The sequence below is a fragment of the Dicentrarchus labrax genome, unplaced genomic scaffold (assembly GCF_905237075.1).
Source record: "Dicentrarchus labrax unplaced genomic scaffold, dlabrax2021, whole genome shotgun sequence".
NCBI classification, from domain to species: Eukaryota; Metazoa; Chordata; class Actinopteri; family Moronidae; genus Dicentrarchus; species Dicentrarchus labrax.
In genome coordinates, this window is record NW_026136711.1 from 10,323,492 (window position 1) to 10,347,428 (window position 23,937).

Sequence of the window (23,937 nt, forward strand, 5' to 3'; positions counted from 1 at the left end):
TAATCTGTGTACCGTGGGAGTCTGCGATTGTTTTTGTCCATCAGAAACACTGTTTGCAGCCTGAAACTTCCTCTGAAAGAATGCGGCCTATTGTTTGAGTGCAGAAATCCCTGTGGATTTAGTGTAATACAGTACCACAGCTTTAAACCTGCCTTTAATAATCCTGCTCAAAAGCATGAGTCATATCATAGAAATGTAAATATAAGTGTCAAATGTTTTAAGATTTGATTTTCTCACGAACAAATAACACAATCATGTACAAATAACATAATTTGTTCCGAGCACAGTTTAAGTAATCAGTTGTCAAGGAATTAGTTTTGCTTAACTCTGACATTTTAAGATTTTTTTTTTGTGCTGTAGTCGACTAGACTACTTTTGTTGAGTCCAAGTCCAAAACCAGGGCTGGTCGAGACCGAGTCCAAAGAGGTTCTTGTCCAAATCGCTGCCGGGTTAACATGGTTACCAGGCTGCCAATGTCTATGCCCGTTCTAGATGGATTCTGAATTCAACCAGTACCCCTTTTCATTTTGTTTTGATGGAGGTTACTTCAGAAAAAAAAACGATTGCCGGACTCACTCAAGACCAACTAAAATATTTGGCTAGGCCAATGGCAAAATCCGAATGCAAATACCAACGAGTTCAAGACAAGTCCGAGACAATAGAAAAAACGTCTTAAGTCTGGACTCCAGTACTACAGCACTGGTTTGTGTAGCTTGGCTGGAATTACATGAGATCACCAAACTCTCTCTTTACTCTCTCTAACAAAAAGGTGCAACAAACCCAGCAGGAGAGTCAGAGAGATCTCAATCAAGCACAGTCTGTACACTCCCACACAGGCCTCTGAAGAGGTCTCATCAGGCAGGTAGAAACACCAGTGTGGGTGGATGAACCATGGCTGTGTAGGGCCTTTTAATTGAAATCCACCTTTAACAATTGAATCTATCTGCAAATGTGTGCTTATAAAAGCTACCTCTGCTCTCCAAATTATATTATTCTCCTCCAATAGCTACTGTATCCAATTCCCAATAAGTATGAATGGGTGATTGTCCATTGATGTATACAGTGAGATTGCTCATAATGTAGAACACCATGTTCATGTTCCTCTTAGGTTTGAAGATAACACAGCTGGATTCACTTCCAATCCAATTTTCCTTTTGGTGCTTGTTCAACATTACTATGGCAGAGTTTAACACTGGGTAATAAAAGCCCCCCTTGATCTCTTGTTGAATACATTTTTAAATATAGGATATGCATTCTTAATGGAATCACAGACTCTCTGTTCATGTAAACTTGCCAGCTTGTAGTAATGATATCACAAGCCCTGAGGCAAAAAGAAGTCTGTTGGCTGTTTCATGTCAGAGCCCAAGTAGGGCAACAGCATGTCAGTCTGGCATTAACATAAAACCTGCCAATCAGCAGAGATCCCTGCTGTCCAGATCTGACAGTTGAGGCCTAACAACAGAAAGTTTTATCTTTTGTTTTCTCTTGTCATCCTGAGAAAACTGCAGTGGTGGCAGCCCTCCATCATCTTTTATTGCCCTTTCTCAGCCAAACACATCAGTTCATAGAAATCTGATATAATACACTGTCAACCAAGTTGTCTTTGACGCTGGCATGAGACTCCCTCACATGGCGATATCTCCTTGCTGGGCTAATGGTTTATTTATCTGACTCAAGACTCTTACCATCTGTTAGAGGGACCTCATACCCTCAGTCCCATATGATCCTTCAATTAGCAGCTCAGTGCCTCATTACTGCAGACAAAGGCAGCTCAGACTCTCTGCTAATACACTACTTTTGTCACCTCCATCAAACCCATCCTTTGTGTTTTAATGAGGCAACACCAATTAGGGCGACATTAATATGCATTTAGTGTGTTCCTTCAAGTGCATTTGCAAATTCAGTATTGAGGAGTTTGACCTGTATCTTTATTAAATCACACACTAATCATAATGTGATGCTTCAATTACGGTTGAGCTTAGCTTAAAGCTGCACTAATCAATATGTTTTTTTAACCATGGGTTAATTGAGTGAAGCGTCCATCGTAGTGACAGACCCACATAGAACCACAACCTGACTTTTTTCAGCTCTACAGAGCATTTTAACATCTTTCAGCTCACTGTTCGGTTTTACAGCCCACAACTGAACTGTTTGGGTTCTGACCTTTTTCATCAACCTCGTGTTCAACAGCTTCCCATGTGTGTCAACAGAATACAGGAAACTGAAACTAAAACAAAAAAGAGCTCTGATAAACCTACAAAAAACAACAGATAACAGTGAGGGACTAGCTGGTGAGCATAGAGGAGCATTTATCAGCTAAAAGACTCCAGACAGACCAAAACAGACCAAATAGGAGTCAATTTTGGACTTTGGATAGTTGGATGGCAGAGAATACAACTCCAAATGAATGCTAATGTTGCTGGATGTGTAAAAAGGCAGTTGTTTGTTAACACGCTAGCCATATCTATGTTAATAGAAAATATATTTATGTCATGATTTGCTTCCACAAGGGGCCAGAAAAATCAATTAATGCTGCTTTTAATTATTTGAACACAATAGTGTCTAGATCCTCATCATTGGCTACTATTTAAATTGGCACCGCAGCAACTTAATATTTCACTTTGATAGAATTTGAGTAATCACAAGTGACACGTGCAAAATACTGGTCGAAATTGAAGCAGCAGAGGTTGAGATATGTCTAATGTATGATTATCTCCAAAAACTGTGAATCTGTGACAGCATCTTTCATGAAACCTTCCCTGCCTGGTATTATAAATTTCCATGTCTTTCAAACTCCATGCCCATAAGGAGACTGCAAATTCAAAAATTTGAAGCCACTTGAGACTTTTCTCAGACTTTCCTAGTTTGCAAGAGTTTTCAGAGTCTGAGTAGTACTCCCTATAACAAGTGAACTGATTTATGTAAAATCAGTGGAGCAATAACGTCAGAGGAAGTCTGACTACACTGTCACTGACTGACATTCAAACTTCCAACTACCCCTCACCACAAAATGTCCCTCCCTTATGCAGCTCATATACATATAACAAACATTTGTCAGTGTGTGATGTATTTAAACTTAAACCTCTTTTATGCTTGATGAAATCCAAAGTACTGTCTTCAGGTTGTGTAATTTGTCAGACCTGGTAGTTCATTCATTTCTCGTCTTAATGTTTGACTCTGCATCACTTAACATCACTTATGATAATAAGAGCAGGCTCGGGTGCAAGCTCAGCCTCTTCCTCTGTGTCTGCTAGAGTATAATTGATTACACCTCCTTAAACCTGACCGAACCCAAGCCTTGTGATTTATGTCTGGGTACAAGTCCCTGTACACACTCTTTTAATGGGAGATAACAATATGGCATGCAAGGCAAACAAAAAGCTCAACAATCAATTCAGGGATGCCCCCCTCCCCACCACAACAGAATGCTGGGAGATTAGTCGATGACATACTTGGCTTTACTACCCTCATGTATTTTTATTATCTTTGGGATAAAAGTGTTCGTCTCCCCACCCGTTTGACAGTCCTGTGTTTGGGCTGGAGAGCAGGACTCATCAGTTTAAATGTCAGCGCGGAGAGCAGGCCGACATTCCAGTGTACTCATCCATTAACTGATAAGGAGGCGGCTCCTCTGCTGCCTGTGAGCGCTGCTGATTCTGATGCCGTTTTGCCGTTTGAGACTGAGAAGCAGTGAACCTGCTCGACAAGCCCAGACATTATCCCTCACAGTGCCATGTTTACAAGTGCTGTCATAGTCACAAATATTTAATTTGACAGATGACAGCAGAATTCAATTGTGTCACGTCTTGGTAAAAATCTGCTTCTAGTGTCTGATTTTTGCATGACCTAAATGGAGATAACCAATTGGGGGGGGTTTCTACTCGGTGTGATAAACCTCAGAGGCTGAACATCATTCCAGCAAGTTCAGCAGGTGCTGAGACTGTGTTAGCACGTCTCACATCTTGGATTAAAGAGAACAAGCTGCTGGATAAACAGGAAGAAACGCTGAAGCACACATTCATGCTCTCCATCATCGTCTGAACATCAGTCAAAAAAGGTTGCACTCAGATGTGGAGCCATGTCCTCGGAGCCTTTTAGTCTCCGACTGCTGAATATTTGAGGAGTTGTGTTCTAAAAAACGTGATATTCACAATAAAACGTAAGGCTGCACCCAAAACATATTGCTGACGTAAAAGAGGAGCTCGGCATGGAAAATTGAAATATCGCAAAATATTACTTTCTAACTTGAGGCAATAAATCTCTAGCTCTCATTACTAACTGGAATCTTGTACATATCTTCAATAGGTTCAATTGATGTATTTTTTTTTATCCCTTAATTTAATTAGTGGATATTTGTATCTAGAGCAATCATTCTGACCTTGACTTGCATGACTGATCAGTGGTTTAAGTCCAGGGTATTAGGATTACCATGATAACCTTGTTAGATATTATCAGCAATGGATTCATGGTTTTATAGAAACTGTTACTTTCCCCTTGAAGTGAAGAAATTTGACAGTTTGAGTGAATAAAAATCCAACTAGAACCTTGTTATGCTATAGAATAGAACACTACCTCCAATATGTTTTTTGAAAACCCAAAAGACTAAAATAGAAATAAAACATATAGAGATAAAAGCATGACATTTTCTAAATGAGCTACTGTATGGACTGGAACAGTGCAAACATGTACTTAAGTACAACTCTGTAAAGAGATGTAAATTACTCTTGTCTGTATCTTGACTGACTTCATCTTTCATGCTGCTTGCAGTGATGTCAAACGAGACAACGATGAAATACAAGCATCTGATCAGCGGGGGATTGTTTTTTACAACTTCATTGTATTTCACAGCATTTTATCACTCTTAAATCCAGAACAATGTGTTTGCTGTGAAATCGCATGTGACAGCCGGGATAGATGAGCAAGCCTCCAAAGGTAACTAAATATATCACGTTTATAAAATGAATAATAAAATCCACAAGCTATTCTGATTTATCACAAGTGTGAGATGGAACAACACAGAGACATTACATTGATTTATGGCAGGAAGAGAAGACGGGAACACATTGTTTACCTGCAGGAGCTATGAGCCTGGACAACATGTAAGAACCTGACTTATCAGATCAAATGTAGTATATGATCAGAGGTAAAATATTGATCATTTGGATGATCATGAGGACATTTCGGTATACCTGTTAAGCCTAAACATCACAGTTTAGCTGTCAAAAGTGTAAAAGTGCCGGTAAAAGCAGCATCAAAAAGAAAAGAAATATGTTTCAGCATCCGCCACCTGCAATGCAGTGATTTGTATAACTCAATGGAATTTTGTTAATCTTTGAACAGTTCTCAGCTGCCAGTTAATTCAAACAATTTGGAGAACAAACCTACACAGTATTTTATATGAAAGTACAGAATCTAGGTTATGTGTTAAGGGACCAGTGAGTAGGATTTAGTGGCATGGAGCATTTGAATCCAGCTCAGCCTTCCAAACACACAGGAGAAACTACGGAGGCTGCGAAACTCACAAAAAATGCAAAAGTTGTTTGTTTGTTAGTTTGGGTTTTTCCATTCTGGGCTATTTTAGAAACATGGCGGAAACCTGCTCCCTCTGAAGATAAAAAACATTTGATTCTAAAAAAAAAAGACAATAGCATGCTCAACAGAGTAAAACAAACTACAGCTGAGGCTGATGAGAAGTTCTATAATTAGTTTTTTAGGTATTTGGTCATAAACCAAAGAAATGGATGAAATTCAAAGACACTAACAGCAACAAGATATGTGGCTTTTAAGAACCTCACTGACAAGTAACAGAAAAGAAAAATAAGGTATCGGACTTAAAAGTCAAAGTAGAAAGCACAATTTGAAAGTTCAGGTTCCCCATTAGCTCTGAGCGACCTTCACAGTGGTCTGTAACAAGTGTGTGATGGCACTATGATTATCTGCAGTCGGGCCTGTGGGATGCTGATGCTTCTGTCTTTGAGTCATTTCTTTGCACTTTGACTTAAAGGTCAGGACAGGCATTAAGGCAGCAAGTAACCGGTCGGCTAGAAGAGCGGGTGTGTCACACAACCTTCTCCTTAACCAGACGTGGGCCTGGCAGGAACAGGGGAGACTTTTAAAAATGACACTGAAATGACACCAGTGGTAACAGAAGAATCTGGAAACATAATTTCAGCAAAAAGTATGAGATGTTTTTGTATGGAATGTTGTACCACATAAGAGTTTTTTCCCAACATTCCTTCTTCATTCAAAAACATTTTTGTCTCATCGTCTTGCATTTTTTTCCATCAGATGAATGCAAAATGCGAGCCAACTCTTTGAATGCCAAAGACACATAAATGTCTCTAACTACGTATTTGACCCTTGCATGGTCTTGTTAGCTTCAAAGGCCCCTTTGCTTGTGTTTTGTTTATGGCCCGTCTGAGCCATAACTCAAGGCGGTCCGTCCTCCCACAGCTCGTCCCTCTCTGCTCAGCCATTCTCACAGCGCAGTTTCCTGGGTCAGATCGCACGAACCTCTATGGCTCCTTTCCCGCAGATTTATTGGTTGACAGCTAATTTATCCATTATACACATTCCAAATTATAGGCTTCAGTCAGCAGGATGGCGGCAACAGAACAAGGAAGGAGAGGAAGAGGGAAAGAAAGGGAAAGACGTGCTGTCATTCTTCTGTATCTCCACATCTCCCTCTAGATCCAAAGGATTTACCTCACCCGTGTGCAGACTGTATCGGTGCTCATGTTCAAAGAGACTCTGCAGAGTGCGGTGCTCCATATTGGCAGCATCATTAAGTGTTAAGTAAAGCACTGTCACACCAGGCTGCCTGCATGAATGTGTCAGGGCCATCAAGAGATGAGCAGATTGGAGTTTTGGTTACACAGCCTCCACAGACAATAGGAGGCTCTGCCAGCATGGGTGTAACTTTTAGATTGTTAGTTTTGGAAAGTTACAAAATATACATGAAGAGAAGCCTTTTCCAAACAAGACAACAGAGCGCTTTACTGTCTGAGAAGCACTTCTGAGAGAGAGTCTGACTACAGGCGTTAATTCACATATTAATATTGATCTGGAGCCCAATGGGGCCAATAATGCAAGAGACACAGTCCTGCTTTCTGTTTGTACCACTGGAAACTTCAGAGCCAAGCTTTTCTCCCCCCCTAAAACCATCTGAGAGGATTTATCATCGCTTGAGGGTCTGCATAGGTGAACTATCAGATTGAAACATTTAGTTTTGGAGCGGCAATGATTTGCCATGATGTCCGTAGACTCTGCTGAGCCCGGTTACGTTGCCTGCATGCCCGGCTTTGGTTCCAACCAGCATTTCCCATCCCTAACTTGCCTAGCAGTTGAGTAACTTCCAGGAAACTTTGGAGGACATCTTTGGAGGACATCAGTCGGAAGATCAGAAAAAGAAATCTATAAAATCGGATCCAATTTCACCAGAATCAGTGACATAGGCGGTGGTGCATGATACTGCTGTAAAGCGCTACGCAGCCCAAAAGTTACAAAGTGCGAGAACAGGCATGTGGGGAACAGAGTGGGAATGACACAGGCACCATTCACCCTATTACCAGTCAGTGTCATTAGAATGACTCTAAAGCTGTGATTTTAGTAGCATAAAGTTGCTTTTATATCCCTCAGGACAAACTACTATTTTGAATGGCTAAATTGTCAGTATGTTGTTGGTTGTACACTTATTTATTGTGGCTTGAGTGTACACGGCCGCCTTGCTGTTAGCAAAGTTTAGACTTTTAGTCTTGGTATGTAAAAATTATAAATCTAAAATAGTCCATTCTTTATGACATGCAGTAACTTGGACTTTGCAGGAAATAAATATAGCTGCTGGGTATTTTCAGCTCCTAGCCCAAGGTTAGGTTTTAAACACATGCAGCGTTAAGCCTCTCAGAGCCCTAGCTGATTCATCTGACCATGTCAAACTTTTTTTGTTAATCTCAGGATTATATTGGCATTTGACTTTCAGTCTGAAACATCTGAGAGTTCTACAAATTAATGATGTAACGTGCTAAATGAAATGATTGCAAAATTAAACTGTTCCTCATTTTCAAAGGATCCCCCCAAAAGGGCTCCACTCTGAGAACCTCTGGAGTAAGGAATTAGTCTCTCAGCGTGATACAAGTTATAATTGAAAGATTTAGTGAGAAAAACGTGCTCAAACTGCAGCCTAATTATGAAAAGACATCAGTGATTTAGATAAAATTAACATTATCCTGTAACATTCATGTTAAAAAACAGAAATGTGCAAAATGTGTATTCTGTGCGTGTGAGCCGGGAAGGCATTGTGTGTATTTGTGGCCACATTTGTGGCATATGTGTTTGGTGGGGGGTTTCATTGACCATTAGCAATTATTAATGTCCCTGGATAGCATGAGGTAAGGCTGAAGTTCACATATTTAGGAGCACTTGATTCTTACAATTCAGATGTCAGCCTAATATTTACTATGTCCACCTTTCTTGTTCATTTATAATGCATGTGCCATGACGTATCACTAGTAATTCACATAAAACGCTGCTCTCTAGACCTCTCGGCTGTGTGGCAGGCTCCGTGAGGAACTTTTATTTCCTGCCTATTGATTTAGAATACAACAAGCAGCTCTGAATGTGACAAAGGCTCTATTGTGGTTGTGAATGGACTGCGCTTATGACACACAAATTTTTTCTGGCTTCCCACAGCAGCAGTTCTCAACCATCCATGGCATGTTCTCACAGGCTACATTTCAACTTTATGTTCCACCAGCTGAAAGTCAAATCAATACAGCTTAAGTGTCCATCTCAGAAGAGTCTATTTCATTATTCTAAAGGGGCTCAAATAAATAAAAACTAATTGTATTTGGTGTAAAGAGTTCAAGTTACTAGCCTTGTCAGTTCCTTATTTATTTATGTCTTTGCTGTCAGACATACTCGGACCACAGGCCTGAAGAAAGACTATGTGTCAGCGTTTGCTTGGACAGGTAGCAGCAGCTCAGACTGAAACTCTCCAGTGTAGGCTTACAATCCATTATCATCACCATAAAGCACCCAAGCAGCCCACCTCCTCAGCTGCAGGATGCACGTATCAATCCCACTCTACAGGGGTATCACCACACACACACACACACACACACACAATAGCTGTAATTGTACCTTTATTAGTCTCCCATTCACACTTTTTACAACCTGGCGCAAAGAGCAGGTCGCATCTCTGGAAATGGCCTCTAAAAGCATGGAGGCTGCTATAAACAAGACTCTTCAGTGCCATTAGACTGAGTGGCTAGGGGGGAGGCACACAGGCCCTGTGATGCAAGCATGCGAGTAAAGTCAATTAGTGTACTTCATTAGAGTGTAGTAAAGTTGCACAAAGGCCATAACCCAGTGAATACAGGCAATGTTTCTTATTTTAGATGGATATTTTAGTATGGACATAAATACAATAAAATATGTGCCACTCTTTAAGCATTACAAATTTAGAAAATGTTGAGAAATAGAGCATTTTCTGATACTGTATGACCTAGACACCTTGTTATGGTTATAAAGAGTCAGAGGTAGCTTAGTTATGATGAGGCAGTGCAGAACATTGTTGCAGAAAGGGGCAACACCTACCGTCTTTTCCCTAGCTGAATGCATTAAACACATAAACAAGTGAATGTCACACAATTTCCTGCAACTTAACAGTGACAAAACAGAAATTCTTGTTATTGGTGCTAAGCTCCTGTGACAGGAAATAAGTCCTCTCTCATCGGAAAGTACCGCACAGGTAATTATTGTTGCATCTGATCTCATTTTCCCTGAGCTGTGTCATCAACATGACATCTAACAAGACTAGAATATAGTCTGTGAGGCTGTACTTACCCACAGTAATGAATGTTAACATCCGATCCAAAGGCAATGCTACCATCCTGATGTTTAACAGGTATAATGTTAATTCTATCACATCTTAGTTTAACATGTTAGCATGCAGCCATTTGTTAATTAGCACCAAACACAAAGTGCAATCAATAGTCTTGCAGGTATTAGGTCACAGCCCAAAGTATTACTCAGATGACACTTTTTAGCTGATGATGGTTTTAAATGAGAAGAAAGTTCAGGGGACCACAAAATTCTTTGGGATACGTTCTAGGAACCAAGAATATCTAGAAGATTTTGTGGATGTCAGCTGACATAACCCATATAAGATATTACACTGGAACAGTGAAAAATGTTACCCAGTCAGCAAATTACTAAAGTCAGTCAGGCTTCATCCTCTCTGCACGATGAGTATCTGTATAAAATTTCACAGCAATCGGAACCACACATAGTATACAGTGCAGCATTGTTAATTTAGGGTTACGCATTGTATGGCAAACAGAGGCCAATAACCAATAGGCTAGGCTATAAATATAATATTATAATAGTATAATAATTCTTGTCCTGACAACACATAGCTAATTTGATCTGATCATACTTTCTGACATCTGTGCTTTGCCTTCCATGTGGTTTCAGAATTCATTCTTGCCTATAAAGCCCTACATGACCAGGCTCCACAGGACCTCTCTGACCTGCTTATGAGACATCTCAGGTGATCGGGCCTTCTGGTTGGTCTGAGGGTTCAATCAAAAGTTAATGAAGCTGCTAGTTCCTATTTACTGCATAGTATTTTTGTGTCTGTGAGACCAAGATGCTTGTCTTGGAAACATAAGGTTAAGAGCTCCTGTAGGAGTCAAACTCACACTCACTTCTTTGTATACAGATTTTTTTAACACTGACCTGACCTCCCCAGCCAGGCTTACAGCCAGCAGTTCAGTGCCAACCATAAATGTCACCACTTTATGTAATCTGTGATGTCTTCGAATTTCCCAGCTTGGCATTTTTGACGGCACTTGAGGCCAATCTTAGAGAGGATGCTGATAGGCAACGGCACAAATATCCCAGGCTGAATCAAAGCAGTCTTCCACTTACTGTCTCTATTTCTGTGTGATGATGCCATTCTGACAGAGGAGTGGAAATTCAAACAGCAGCCACCTGAGGTTGGTGCCCACTGAGCGTGCAGCCCCCACACTGAGCCGCATAAAAAATCCACTCCTCAAACCCACTGGAGCCTGGACATCAGAATAATTGAATCTCTCCCTTTTTTTCCACTGACGATTTCAGAACATTAGACAGTATTTCTCACTGTCCCCACTTGTGAAGTCTGGAGGCCTCCTGCGGTGGAGCCTCCCTGCTGACTCCATTTTTAGGCGCGCTTAGTATTCTTGAAGTGGGGGAAAATAAATGTTTGAGTCTGTCAACACACTCAACAGCAACCCAACCACTGCTGGTGTTTGCCATTTTGTCAGAGCAGCTCAGAATGTTTGACCCTGCTGTGTGCCAAATAATGTCACCTGACATTGACACCGACCCCCACCTGATCCCGGACCTGTCTCCAACAGAGACACTAACAAACATAATACGCAAAGCAGAGAATTTCAGTGTCTCACCTTGTTTGTTTTCTTGACAAATATTGCATGAGTTGGAATTCACCACGAGATGAGAAGCTAGTATTTATTCAAGATCGTTCTGATAAAAGCTTTTTTTTCTCCCTCGAAATTGAGACACGTGGGAGTTGATCTGATGTCTGTGGTTTTTGAAGAGGCGTGATAAATGTGTCACAGGTTACACCAAGCAGGAGCTGAAACTAGCAGTCTAACTGGCATCGGTACAATAAAGAAAAAAGATGGTTAAGTCATCTCATATTCATTCACGAGCACTGGCAGGCATCACGCTCTCCTGGAGAAACCAAATTAAACAGGCGAGGGTTCATCCTGCGGACAGCGCTGAAGGAGGTCATGATGTCTGTGTGTGCTTTTTTTTGGCCGATTCAAGGCAGTGTGTAAGGAGGCATACTGAATGTGTCACAGCCTGCATTCACCAGCCAGCAGGAAGACTGGGTGTGCATTCTGATTCCAGGGCAGGCTGAACATGTTTGGTCTGGCTTGGAAACTAAACAGTACCCTCTATTGGATTACGCGGAGATTGCGCGAAGAGCGAGAGAGAGAGAGAGAGAAAAAGAGAAAGAGAAAGGGGACATGACTGGTGGGAAAGGTGCTGCTGCTGCTCCGTCTGTGAACTTTCAATCCTGTTGAACCACTTAATATGCTTAAATCTCACAAGATGATGCACTCAAACTAAAAGAGCAACTCCTTTTTCATAATGACTTTCTTCAGACTTGATGCATTTCCTTCTTCAATCCTGTCAACGGCACCAAGTGTGTCCAGCACTGACAATTAGTCTGATTTGGTACGCACTGCTATTGACCATAGATCCATTTAAAAGTTCTTCTCCTGAGGCAGGCGTTGAAGCATGAAACTCAAATATAACTGCATGCAGCAGCCTAGGGGGGTTTAAGTGTATTCCAAAAGGTCCCCAGGGGTCCGAGAAACGAGGAAGAGTTTAATTTCATAGTTATTTTACTGACTTGTTTGATCAAAGGCTTCACTCTACTCACCACAGCTATCACTATTATAATTATATATTCGTACCAGCTTACAGTGAGACAGTTTATAGGACTTGGACTACAAGGTTTTAAAGATAAATGTGTGAGTAAAACCACGAACATCCATAGTTTCATACATTTCTTTTGAACTATTCAGAAAAAAATCGAATGCAAAGCAGAGTGATGCTGCTGCACTTTCAAGATACAGCCCTGCAGTGTGTTTTCTTTCATTTTCAATTTAATTTGATTTTTTTTTCAGGGTGGCCAGAGGCAGCTTTTCTCATTGCAAATCTGACAACAGGCTGGTGTATTTACCTTTCTACAGTATTATCCCCTGCTAATAGAGTCCTGCTCCCCACGGGTGCAGACACACCAGCAAAGATAACATAGCCCAAAGCAAAAGTTCCAAGTGCAGTAATGACACATACATTATAAACTGTGGAACAAGTGTGAAGAGACGACTGGCCATTTTTTGCAGGCCACTGATTTAAAAAGTCAGTGAAACTGTCAAGCCACCGTCCTCCTCTGCCCATATCATCCGCCAAGGTCAGATTAAAAATCATCTGGTGTCAAGCTGCTTTTAATATCCCTCCTGACCTGGCATTTGTTTCCCTGGAGACCCATCTTAAAAGCCCCCTGTTTAAACAGTGCCGCATGTATGAATGCAGGCCAGTTTTTATTTCCTCTGGGAGCCTGGGCAAATTTCAGCAGTCAGAAAGACAGCAGTGGCAGACCATATTGTGAATTGACCCATAGGAGAACATCTTAGAGCCTTGCTGTACAAATTGATATGAAAAGTCCTCTTTGTTTAACGGGCAAAGGTTCGCCCCTCTCTGTATGTTCTGATCCTGACCAGAGGCTCATAACAGATGGTGAGCCTCCACGAAAGAAGTTTGATCTTGTGTTGTTTTACCATCTCCTCAAAATCAAGTCAAATGGGCCGCTTTAATCATTTTTCAAATCCTTCTTCCTTCGCTCTCTGAAATGGTTAACAGGGATGAGACAACAGAAGTGCTAATGGCTTCATTACTTGCAATAATAAGGAGCGAAAAGTTGGTTTATTCTTTTCTTTTATTGAATCTGTGATTGCTTGGTATGGTAACCTTAACAACAGGAGTAAGAACCACCTGAATCACATTGTTATAGTGGCTGGTTCTCCACAAGCCCAGGTCTATACTACTACTACTACTTACCCTGTGCAATAACCCTGCTTAATGTGCACATGTAATTTAGCATCTTAGAGATAGTTGCTGTTGTATTATTCTGTTCTGTATGGGTTTTTTTGTATTTTTGTACTTCTGTTTCTGTCTGTACTTCCCTGGGACAATAAAATGACTCAACTGATTAATGCCTGTTGTACACTGAATTTTACGAAACAAGACATCTTTGTGGCACAATTGCTCCCTGGGGAAATTATTGTGCTTATGGGCATCAGAGCTAATAGGAACACTTAACATATTACATGAAGATCAATATGGCTAAACAACTCAAACAAAGGTGTTAACATTAATATTGGCTGCATTTATTAGGTCATTGATGTGTTGCTGCTAGCCAGTATTGTGCATATTGTGTGGCTTACTGGGATCTTTTTTTGTAATATGTTTTTGGGCTATTATTGCCTTTTATCAGTGGTGATGCCTGAGGCATTAATACAATTACAGTTAAGTACACTGGTACAAATACGATAGGCATTTGGTATGCAGACACAGCACAGGTTTGCATTGCTAGTGAACAGCTGGGGTTAGAAGTTCATTTCCAAAATAGTAGTCCAGGAAATAGGCAGCTCCAGAATGTTAATGTTTAAGCACAGGTGGAACTAACTTCCTTTAACTGTCCCAGTTGCCATTCCACTGAGCCAGCATCAACTATACCATACATGATTAAAGTTATTACACCTGTTTTCTCCTCTTGCTATAACAAGAGAAAATGTCTGCTGTAGCACTGCGAGTACTGTACCTAGCTGTAAACAGCATGTTCAAGAGGGACATTACATACACTAGTAATGCACGGTGAAGCGAATAAATTAGGTGCTGTGTGAAAATAAACAAGACCACCACGCATAAAAATGTTAACATTTATTGCTGTTTCTGAATACCGCACTGAAAGCAAAAGCATTCAGAGTATACACAGAAATTATACAATAATATATGGTTTCACAAAGGCAGTGAACACATACTGTATTACAATCTACAAAAATCTACTTTACAGAAATTTAAAATTCTAAATATCAAAAAGTACAGCTGCAGAAACAGGTGTAGAACTGGAACCAGAAACTGCTCTGGATATCGGTCGGTGAGACAACATGGTGACATCACGATACAAAGAAAGCGGAAGTCGTCTTTGTACTTACAGCTGGTTTTGGAAACTACAACTGGCAGACGAAACAAAAACATACTCCAAAATAACTCATTGAATTGAAATGATCATATAAATTATGGTGGTTTTATGCATCCAAAATATATCATTTTACAGAATACGCTTTTACAAGGTAGCATGTCATAGTATTGTTCAGTGGGATTGGTAGTGTATCATTGCGAAAAAAAAATATGGTTAAAAGAATATAAGGACACGATGGAAAAAAAAAGTCTCGCATCTCAGGATGGAGAAAAAAACTTTAAAAACAATGCATGTTCTCAACAGCCTGGTGGTACTTGGTGGAGTAACAGCAAAGTGGTGGCGGGGTGTTCAGGTCAGTGCTCCACTAAAGAATATTTTGAAATGAGCTGCTGTCAGGAGCTCATAGCATTTCATAAATGAGGGGCTGGTATGGCTCTGTTCTGACCCTGATAGTGTGGTACACTGGGCTTAAAGGGTACAAAACGTAGACTACCAATCTTGTCACATGGTCCAAAGGTTTTGAGTGGCATAAGAAAAGAACCAGACCACCCCAGCATCTGAACAACCCCACTGGACACACAAAAAAGAAGATATAATCCAGCCAAGAAACTCAAGGCAGCTGAAACTAACCCCCTTTATGGGAAACTTAAAAACAGAGGATAAGAAGATCAATAAAATATTCCAGTTAAAAAAAAAAAAAAAAAAAATTCAAATGAAAATTTATTTGTATGCCCACATCAATGCCAGGTAGCCATTTTGGAGGAGTGTCCAAAAGCGGGACGAGGCGTTCGTCTTGTGTACGAGGTGCAGTTATCCTCATTCCCAGTGACAGTCACGCTGGATTCAAGGACAAGCTGGTTTATGGTCACACATGGCTGCAAGGGGGCCTTTCAGTTTAGTCCTGCTCCATGGGCTCCTCAGTGGTCCCAGTGTTCAAGGTGGCACTTTCCATGGCGCCCTCTGTAGGAGGTTCAGTCGTACTGCTGGAGGGAGCGAGAGCCACATCTTCTCTGCCCGCTTCTGCACTCTCCTCTATGCTACAGCTGCTACCACTGCTGCTACTGCTGCTGCTGCTGCTGCTGCTGACTGGGTCACTGTTGCTCTCCTCGCTGTCCCTGCTGGTCTCGGGGCTCTCCAGGACGCCTGCGGGGGCCTGCTGCTCCGTCTGATCCATGTCGCTACCCTCCTCTTGGGATCCGCATGGCACTTCCCTCTCAGCCTGCTCGGCATCCTGGCCTGAGCCTGCACACAGCTCGGCCTGGGTGCTGCTGGTTGGTTCTGTGGTGAAAAGGTGGAAACTCATGTTAAAAACACGGCAGAGTATGTTTTATGTTCTGTTTTAACCCTCTTCAGACTGTGAAACGATTGCTCCAGACAGCTGAAGACAGAGACTGGTGGGCTTGCCTTCACACAGAACTTAATTTGTCATTCAACGGAACATTTGCTCGTACAAGCTTACAAAATGCACTGTTTTTCCTTTTATTTTTTAACGAAAAGCTAGATTCAATTCACATTACAGAAGTATTTTAAGTCGAGAATTTCACGTGGATAATTTCAGACTCATGAGTAACTCGGCTCTTAACATAATAGTATGAAGGTGGCCCACACAGGCTTTAATATAATGATAATCTCTCAATAAACTACATGAATTTGAATTCAAATCATGTCTGTGCCAACATCTATTCCATTTCCATCTGGCATAGAGGCCATGAGAAAGACTCCAGGCCTTAAGAACATCTTTGCTGACATCTTTGCTGACATTTTCACACATTAGGAGCGAAACCCACAGTCATAGCTGAACTTGTGCTTGTTTTGACAGAGCAGGTCACACTGAACCTTATCATGCAGTTGTATGCTAAAACACAGTGAGCCCGCCCTAAACCGCAGCTGAGAATCACTGTTTAAATGATGGATTGACAGCCAAATACGGACCAAGAAGAACATCACCACAACACTAAAGTCACAATCTGAAACTGAAAACTGGCTGTATATTTGTAATTGCTTAAAACATGCATCTTTTTCTGTTTAGTCAGTGACACTGTCAACCACGAGGCCATTGGATTGCCTGTAGAGACATGCCCTTATTCAAATCATAAGGAAAGCAAGTGTCTACAGTGAGCACTGACTTCATATTACAATATAAAACCCTTTCAGAGTTAAGGCATATATGTTGTTATATAAGTAACTTTCTCCAAGTAGTGTGCCTGTATGTGAATGGATTAAAGCAGTGATTTCTAACTGGTGTGCCATAGCATACGGTCAGTTACCCACTAATATAGTTATCTATGGGCAGTAGAAGACATTAACATAATAATTTAAATAAAATTAATAACTTTAATAACACATAATGAGCAGTAACACAGATGATAGCATAGTGCATCACACTTTCCACTCTCTGCAGACAAGCTCAAGTAATGTTGCTCAAGTTTCAGCACATCCTTCTGCTTCTCCTGTGGGAACGTTTAGATGCATGTTTACAACCTGGGGAAATAATTAGAGTGCTTCTGAGCAACTGAAAAATCGAATATACACATCTGATTTTCAGTGGAGACATTGATAGGTCGGATATTTTCACCACTTACCCAAACTAATGCATTCTAACAACAGTCGTGCAATAAATCCGACCTTCATGAAGGTATTTTTAAGAAGTTTTCCTGTTTCTTTAGCTACCTACATTAATAAAAATAGGGTGGACAAAATAGTAGATACACCTGTCTGTATAAAGCAATACAATTCAACAGTACCACAAACTACAACCTCCACAATGATCATACATGTGAATCAACAGCCATCTAAAAGAGTTTCAACAAAAACTGAACATTATAACTTTCATGAAGGGAGGGTTTATAGCACGACTGTTGTATTAGACTGCAATTGTTTCACCTAGGTGTACCTAAACAAACTAATAACCCCTGTTTTTCAGGGTTTGTACAGCTATTTAGAGTAAAATATTGGAATAAAGTATTGGCCATGAGAAGCAGGGAATTATTGATAGATTGGTACTGGCTAAAAAGATTTCATATGGTGCATCCCTATCTTATACCTTTATTACTACAGTAATCAATGTATATTGCCACTATTTTACCAGCTGTCGAATCAACTTTGATTATGTTTTGATCAGAATTTAATGCTGATCATTTCCAGAGTAAGGGATCAACAGGATTTACCTAGCTATGAATGACAAGTGAACATGCCAGGAGACACCAAAAATATATGACAGAGGGATCGTTTCATTTCAAATATAACAATATTTTTGGTTTATATGAATGATTGTGTCAATTAAACACCAGATAATGTTGAAAATCAAGAACTGTCCCACGAATTCAAGCATATTTTTAACCTTGAAAAAATTAAGCATTTTCTAAACTTTCACAGATAAACCAACTTCCAATTTACCTTGGTCTTCAGTGACTGCTGCACTGCTGGAGGCTTCATTCTCCTTGCTGTACCCGATCTTCTCCTCTTCCTCTTCCTCCTGGACCATGGCTTCTGCCTCTTTAGAGAGGCAGGTGGCATGTAAAGGCCTCAGTGTGTCCACCTCCTGCTCTTCCTCTTCGTCCTCCTCATCTTCCTCTTCCTCCTCGTCCTTGCTGAACTTAAGTCTTTTCACCTCCTGCTGCTCGGCCTCCATGTCCTCTTCTGCGTCTGGGTGTTTGTTCTTCACTGAGCTCCCGAAGGAACCCCCCGACGCTGAAACCTCACTGACAAACAAAGTAGAAATGGGAGATAGAGATGTGATTTCAGTGGGTTTATGTTGAACATGGAGAATGGATTTTCTGGTGTGTTAAAGCTTCTAGTATACCTGGAGTCTTTGTCGTCTTCCTGCTCTGTGTTGAGGTCTTTGTTGTCTGTGCTGTCTGGCAGGCCATTAGCTGCTAGTGAGTTGGCCAGAGACACCTTCGGCCGGTTCAGTGGTCGGGGAGTTCCGGGACCGTTCACTTTCCTTATAAAAAGCAGACAAAAAAAGGAGGAAAAAGGATTTTAAAAAAGCATTTTGATAACAAAAAAATATTAGCAGTTGTAATTTAATTTATGTAAATTGTAGGATCAAGGACTAAATCTGTCCCCAACACAACCTCTCTGTAAAAGCAGATGTGTTCCCAGGAAGCATCACTCCATTCATTCTATTGACAGCACTGCATCCGTTTTTCCTGCATGAGCAAGTTCAGAAAAACAAAACTCTTAAGTGGAAAATATAATTCCCAAAACTTCTTACGTAATTTAGTTGTTCCAAAAAAGTGTTTAATTTGGACATGACACTTACTCTGAGGTTGGGTGAACACAGCTCACCACCATCACATTCTGGAGGGAAACAAGAATTCCCAAATAAGTGAAAGCAGGTGTCAGCAGGTTAACAACTTACGGAAAAACACCAAAAAAGAACAGCCCTGCTGCTTAGGACTTACCTTCTCCACCCCCCGAAGAAACTTGTCTGTTCCTGTGTAGTTCCTCTTGGGTTCTGTGAGCAGCTCGCATAAGCGCTGGATCGTAAATGGAATTCTAAAAGGGGGAAAAGCAACAGACTCAATATAGACTGAAATTCAGGTGGTCTTCTATAAAAACTGCCCCTAACATTGCGTTTTATCCTTTTATTTGATGAGTACTCAAGGATATTGGGCGGGAAATCCCAGTAACAGCTATCACTAGAAAAAAGTTGAAGTTCAAAAGTGAAAAAAGTCCATCACAAGTTCCCAGAGCTAATTGCGTCATGTTCTCATGTCTTGTGTTTTGTCTAATCAAAAGCAGCAAATCCTCACTTTGGAAAAGCTGGAACCAGGAAATTTTTGGCATTTTTGTTCAAAGAACAACAAACAAACAAAACAACAACAAAAAAACTCAATCGAATCATAATCAAACCATTATCAATTACTAAGTTGTTGCTGGGCAATTTACTGTTGATTGCTTAATTGTTTCTATTACATTAATGTCCATCCACCTTTTGAAAACATCTATGTAGATAGGTTTTTACAGGTCCGCTCGGTCCTAGTAAACAAGACCAGAGTCCAAACTATATTTAGTGTTACTGGGTCCCATTCTATTACCGTGGGTCTCTGGTCTGTGTATCAACACGTCTAAAGGGTGATTTATAGTTGTACTTGGGCTCTAAATCGCGCCTACAGGGTTGCCTATGCAAGTGACCTACGCCGTTGAGAGCATTTATATTTGTGCGCTGGTGTGTCTGCAAGTAACACCGCCAAAACGCCAGTTGGTGGTGAGGTTTCTATGCCACAGTGTTGACTTTCTTCATGTACTTCAAACAATGGCGACTGAAACTCAAACTCTCCCTCGTCTCTCTCCTCAATCTGTCCTGTGTTTTCCGTGTTTTCCTTGTTTTCCTCTCCCCCCTGCCACCCGTGAAACGAAATGGACAGACAAGAGCATGTCATGCAGCGAGGCAGCTTCCCACATGTGCCTGTTTGTGTGTTGTGTGAGAGGACACACTTGTCTGAGAATGTGTATGTGTGTGTTTGAAGAGGGATTCTTAAACAGCATTATTAACTTATCTGGATTTTGCATGAGTCATCTCCCATTCTCAGAGAATGCACGCACACACCAAGCGCACCAATTATAGGCGTTGCGGTCTGCGACGGATCTGAGCACACGCACAATCAAGGCTTCTCATGTCATGCGTCATAATCGTTGAATGTGTTTTTTAAATAAGGTGAACTGTGACATGAGGGGGAAATTGCTGCTCTTTATCGCTGCTTATATGCTGCTGCTAGTGTTAGTGTTCTCTTGCTATTTGGGTTGCTTTGAATTGAGCACATTTTGGGTTGCCTCTACTTTGGACTGGGTGCGACTGTCCTCAGGTTGGATGTCATATCTTTATTTCAAAAGTGAATTTATGCTAGGGGTGCTACGATTGATTACGATCTAATTAGTTTGATCGGCAACCTTTACAAGCACAGATCAGAAGAGTTGATCGGCTGAGGAATTTATTTTATTCCAGTCTTTAACACATAGATTTACCGGTATATAAACGGTCATGGACTCGTTTTAGCATTTTGCAGAGAGAGAGAGAGAGAGAGACACGTTATCTGGTGGATGTTTTACAAGCACGAAGCAGTTAAAGCAACTGTTTCGTTTTCAATATGCGACGTCATTAACACCTCCTCATAATGGAATTGGGGTGAAAACACATTAACAGAGCTGACACATACAGCCTGTATATGGAGAGAGGAGCACAGAGGCACGAGGTTGGGCAGCCGGTGTGTGTGAGACAGGCGTAGGTGTGCGTGTGCATACACTATAAACGTAAGGATCAGCCAATACTGCTTCTGGTGATCGGCCCTTAAAAACCCTGATCAAGTTTGAGTTCAACATTTTGGACCCCTGAAAACTTCTAGTTTGTGTCCTAAAATTTAATCTGACACTGCTGACAGTGAGAAAAATTAATCCCCTTAAATTTAGCTTAGATTTCCAGGAACCTGGGCTGTGTCCAAAATCACTTCCTCGTTCACTTGCTACAGCTAAAGTAAACTGAGATTTGTGACACTGTAATATGCAATACGCATTGTATTGCAGGATTGTTACTAGTGTTAGTGATTGAGGGGATTTAGAGGGCACTGTGTACATTCACAATAAGATTTCGGACACTTAATGGGTTAAATATTGTACAATACATAGTAAAGTGGAACTGATTTTGGATACATTCCTGCTGTTTATCTCACAGGCAAAAAGAATGGAATACATTACTCCATCAACACCAAACACATACAGATTTGAATGATAAATTCAAATCGCTATGTGGACCATGTCACACAATTTGGGACACAATGAAAAGCATCGAGTGTGTGATACTACTGGGCAAAAATGATCAAATCAGCAACACTATAGCATTTTACAGTCATAAAACATTATGACTAACACTGTAATAATTATGTAGACTACAAATATCAGTGGAGCAAATGCGGTGGGCTGGAGGAAACCTATCCATGGCGAGTGTTGATCACAGGAAACCACACTTGCTCAATCTGGCTTCTCAATCTCATCAGTCAGACTGCCACTATCGCTGTCATAGAGAAATGTATGCCTACCCATTGTATCCCTTCACAATCTTCAGGATTCTCTCCTTCATATCTTCAAATGGAATTGACTCCACATTGGGATTTGCAGGACCTCTTTGTTCAGGTGCAGAGGCTCTAAAGTCATCCATCACCTTCTCCAATTTAAACAGGAAGTAGTTCTTAAATTGAGACCATTGAACCCTAGAGAAAAATGTCAAGAACAGAATAAGCGTCAAAACATTTAGAACCTAGAATAGAACAACATAGAATACTATGGCTGGATGCTAGACTGTGATAACATTTTATTTTAGAAGAAACATGAAAATACAGTTACACTGACATCAAAACCGCACAACAAATTGAGAAAAGATTAATTCTGCAAACTCTATAAAATATAAGTATGAATACATCTATAGGCAGTTCTAAAACTATATCGTAAAAGAAATAATAAAATGTGTTTGAGTGTGAAAGAGTAAGGAGGGGGGAGCTTTCAGGCCTGCAATGTTCACTTACATGGTCTCTCCAGTCTTGGCAATATGACATAGAAACTGTTCCAGAAGAGGACATGCCTCCTTCTTTGCTTTCTTATCAAAATCTGAGGAGGCAATGAATAAACATACATTAGCATTACGTTCTGAACTAGCCTGATAATTTAACCTAGTTTAACCCACAGTTGTGATAACTCTACTCTGGAGCATGGATGTTGTGGCTACCTGCAGTGATTACCTACTTTAGCCAACTACATGAAGCTTGTTAGCAGGTCTCTGACGACACTTTGGCTGAAGACGATCACATTGTCTAATTAACGTTAGCTATTTACATAACGTAGCGTTAGCGGGCTAGCGGATGCTGTCTATGTAGCTAGTTCGCTTGTTAGCTACCGCTAGCTTCAAGTTTAGCGCACTGGCTAGCATGTTAGGTTAGCCGCAACAGCGTAGCCGGCAAACAGTGGTGACACTGACCAGATACTTAATCCCAGCCAAAAACATATTTCATTAAGTTGTCAAATACTGAGGGCAAATACGTGTTACTTCGGAAACACGGACAAAGACACGCATCGTATTTAAGTTGGCTTTTTTTGCCTGGCTAATGAATTGGACAGACAGCTAACCATTTCCGTGAAACCGCTTGTAATGTTAGCGTTAGCTAGTCCTGAGTAGCACCTAGCTAGCGAGATTAGCTTTTCGGCTACAATCCGTTTATTATTGACACTATAACAATTTCGGAAGCACGACTTATAGCAGGTGGTCTAGATTAACACAGAAACTATCGAAATAAACTGAAGTGACCTCTGAGCGCCTCTTGAAGCGAGTCAATTTCCATCACGTCGTTGCCCTCTGTCAGTCTTGTGGGTGTAAAAAGCAGACTGGCGGCTAGCTGCTGCTGCTAAGCTAACGTACGATCTCACAGGCAAAGAGGAGGGAGCATTTTAATATGGCGCCGTGAGGTCACTGCCTGCTCAGCAACAGACAAGACACTGCGCTGGGAAGAGCAACAGAGCCATGTGGAATTATTACCTACTATCTAAAGTAATACAGTAAATGATAATAACCAAACAAAATAAAGCTATTTAAACTGTAGGATGCATATATACATATATATTCTTTAAAGGATTTAAGGATATTATGAAGTATAAGAGATGCGTTTTTTGAGTATTTGATCTATAGATATAAATATGCATGGTGGCGCGCATCTGTAATACTTCTGTGCTCCATTTATTCACTCAAGTCAAATACCATTGCAGAGGCAAATAGTGTACTTTTTACTCCACTACATTTGTCCGCCCAGCTTTAGTTACTAGTTATTTTTTTCAGATGACAATTTTCCATACCCTTCCTGTCCAGTGAAAGCCTGTTATCCAAATTTGGTGATTCTGAATTTAGTAAATAATAATAATTTAAATAATTTATTAGTAAATAAATTACTTAAAACCCCATTAGTTGGAACATACATTGTCACAAAGCTTTAAACAAAACTGTCTTTATCATGGAAAGTTGCCTTTTTACACATACTGTGTGGTTCTCACAGGACAGTGATGCTAGAAACATACAATGATCCAAAGGAATATGATGCATTGCATATCTACACAGTAAAATGCAGTATATGCATCAACACAGTAGTAATAATAATTCAAAAACTGTATATAATAGT

The 23,937-nt window shown here is 40.6% G+C and overlaps 1 protein-coding gene across 1 annotated transcript; it reads right to left on the reverse strand.

Annotated features, from left to right (window-relative positions):
- Nucleotides 1–14,502: 14,502 nt before the first annotated feature.
- ppp4r2b (protein phosphatase 4, regulatory subunit 2b) lies at nt 14,503–23,225 on the reverse strand. The gene is made up of 9 exons (XM_051414142.1): nt 23,076–23,225; nt 22,300–22,381; nt 21,817–21,987; nt 19,186–19,279; nt 19,044–19,081; nt 18,856–18,930; nt 18,582–18,722; nt 18,176–18,480; nt 14,503–16,057 (listed from the first exon to the last, which is right to left on the reverse strand). Exons 1-9 carry the CDS (start codon nt 23,107–23,109, stop codon nt 15,675–15,677), a joined length of 1,323 nt encoding a protein of 440 aa, XP_051270102.1. The 5' UTR covers nt 23,110–23,225; the 3' UTR covers nt 14,503–15,674.
- Nucleotides 23,226–23,937: the final 712 nt, after the last annotated feature.

What these genes read in the sequence shown, in the direction of transcription:
- ppp4r2b (XM_051414142.1), bottom strand. Translation starts at nt 23,109, where the DNA reads ATGGAAATTGACTCGCTTCAAGAGGCGCTCAGAG. An exon ending in TTCTTCGGGGGGTGGAGAAG is followed by an intron (nt 19,082 to 19,185) that starts GTAAGTCCTAAG and finishes GTTTCCCTCCAG; the next exon opens with AATGTGATGGTGGTGAGCTG. An exon ending in ACATCTGCTTTTACAGAGAG is followed by an intron (nt 18,723 to 18,855) that starts GTTGTGTTGGGG and finishes GCTTTTTATAAG; the next exon opens with GAAAGTGAACGGTCCCGGAA.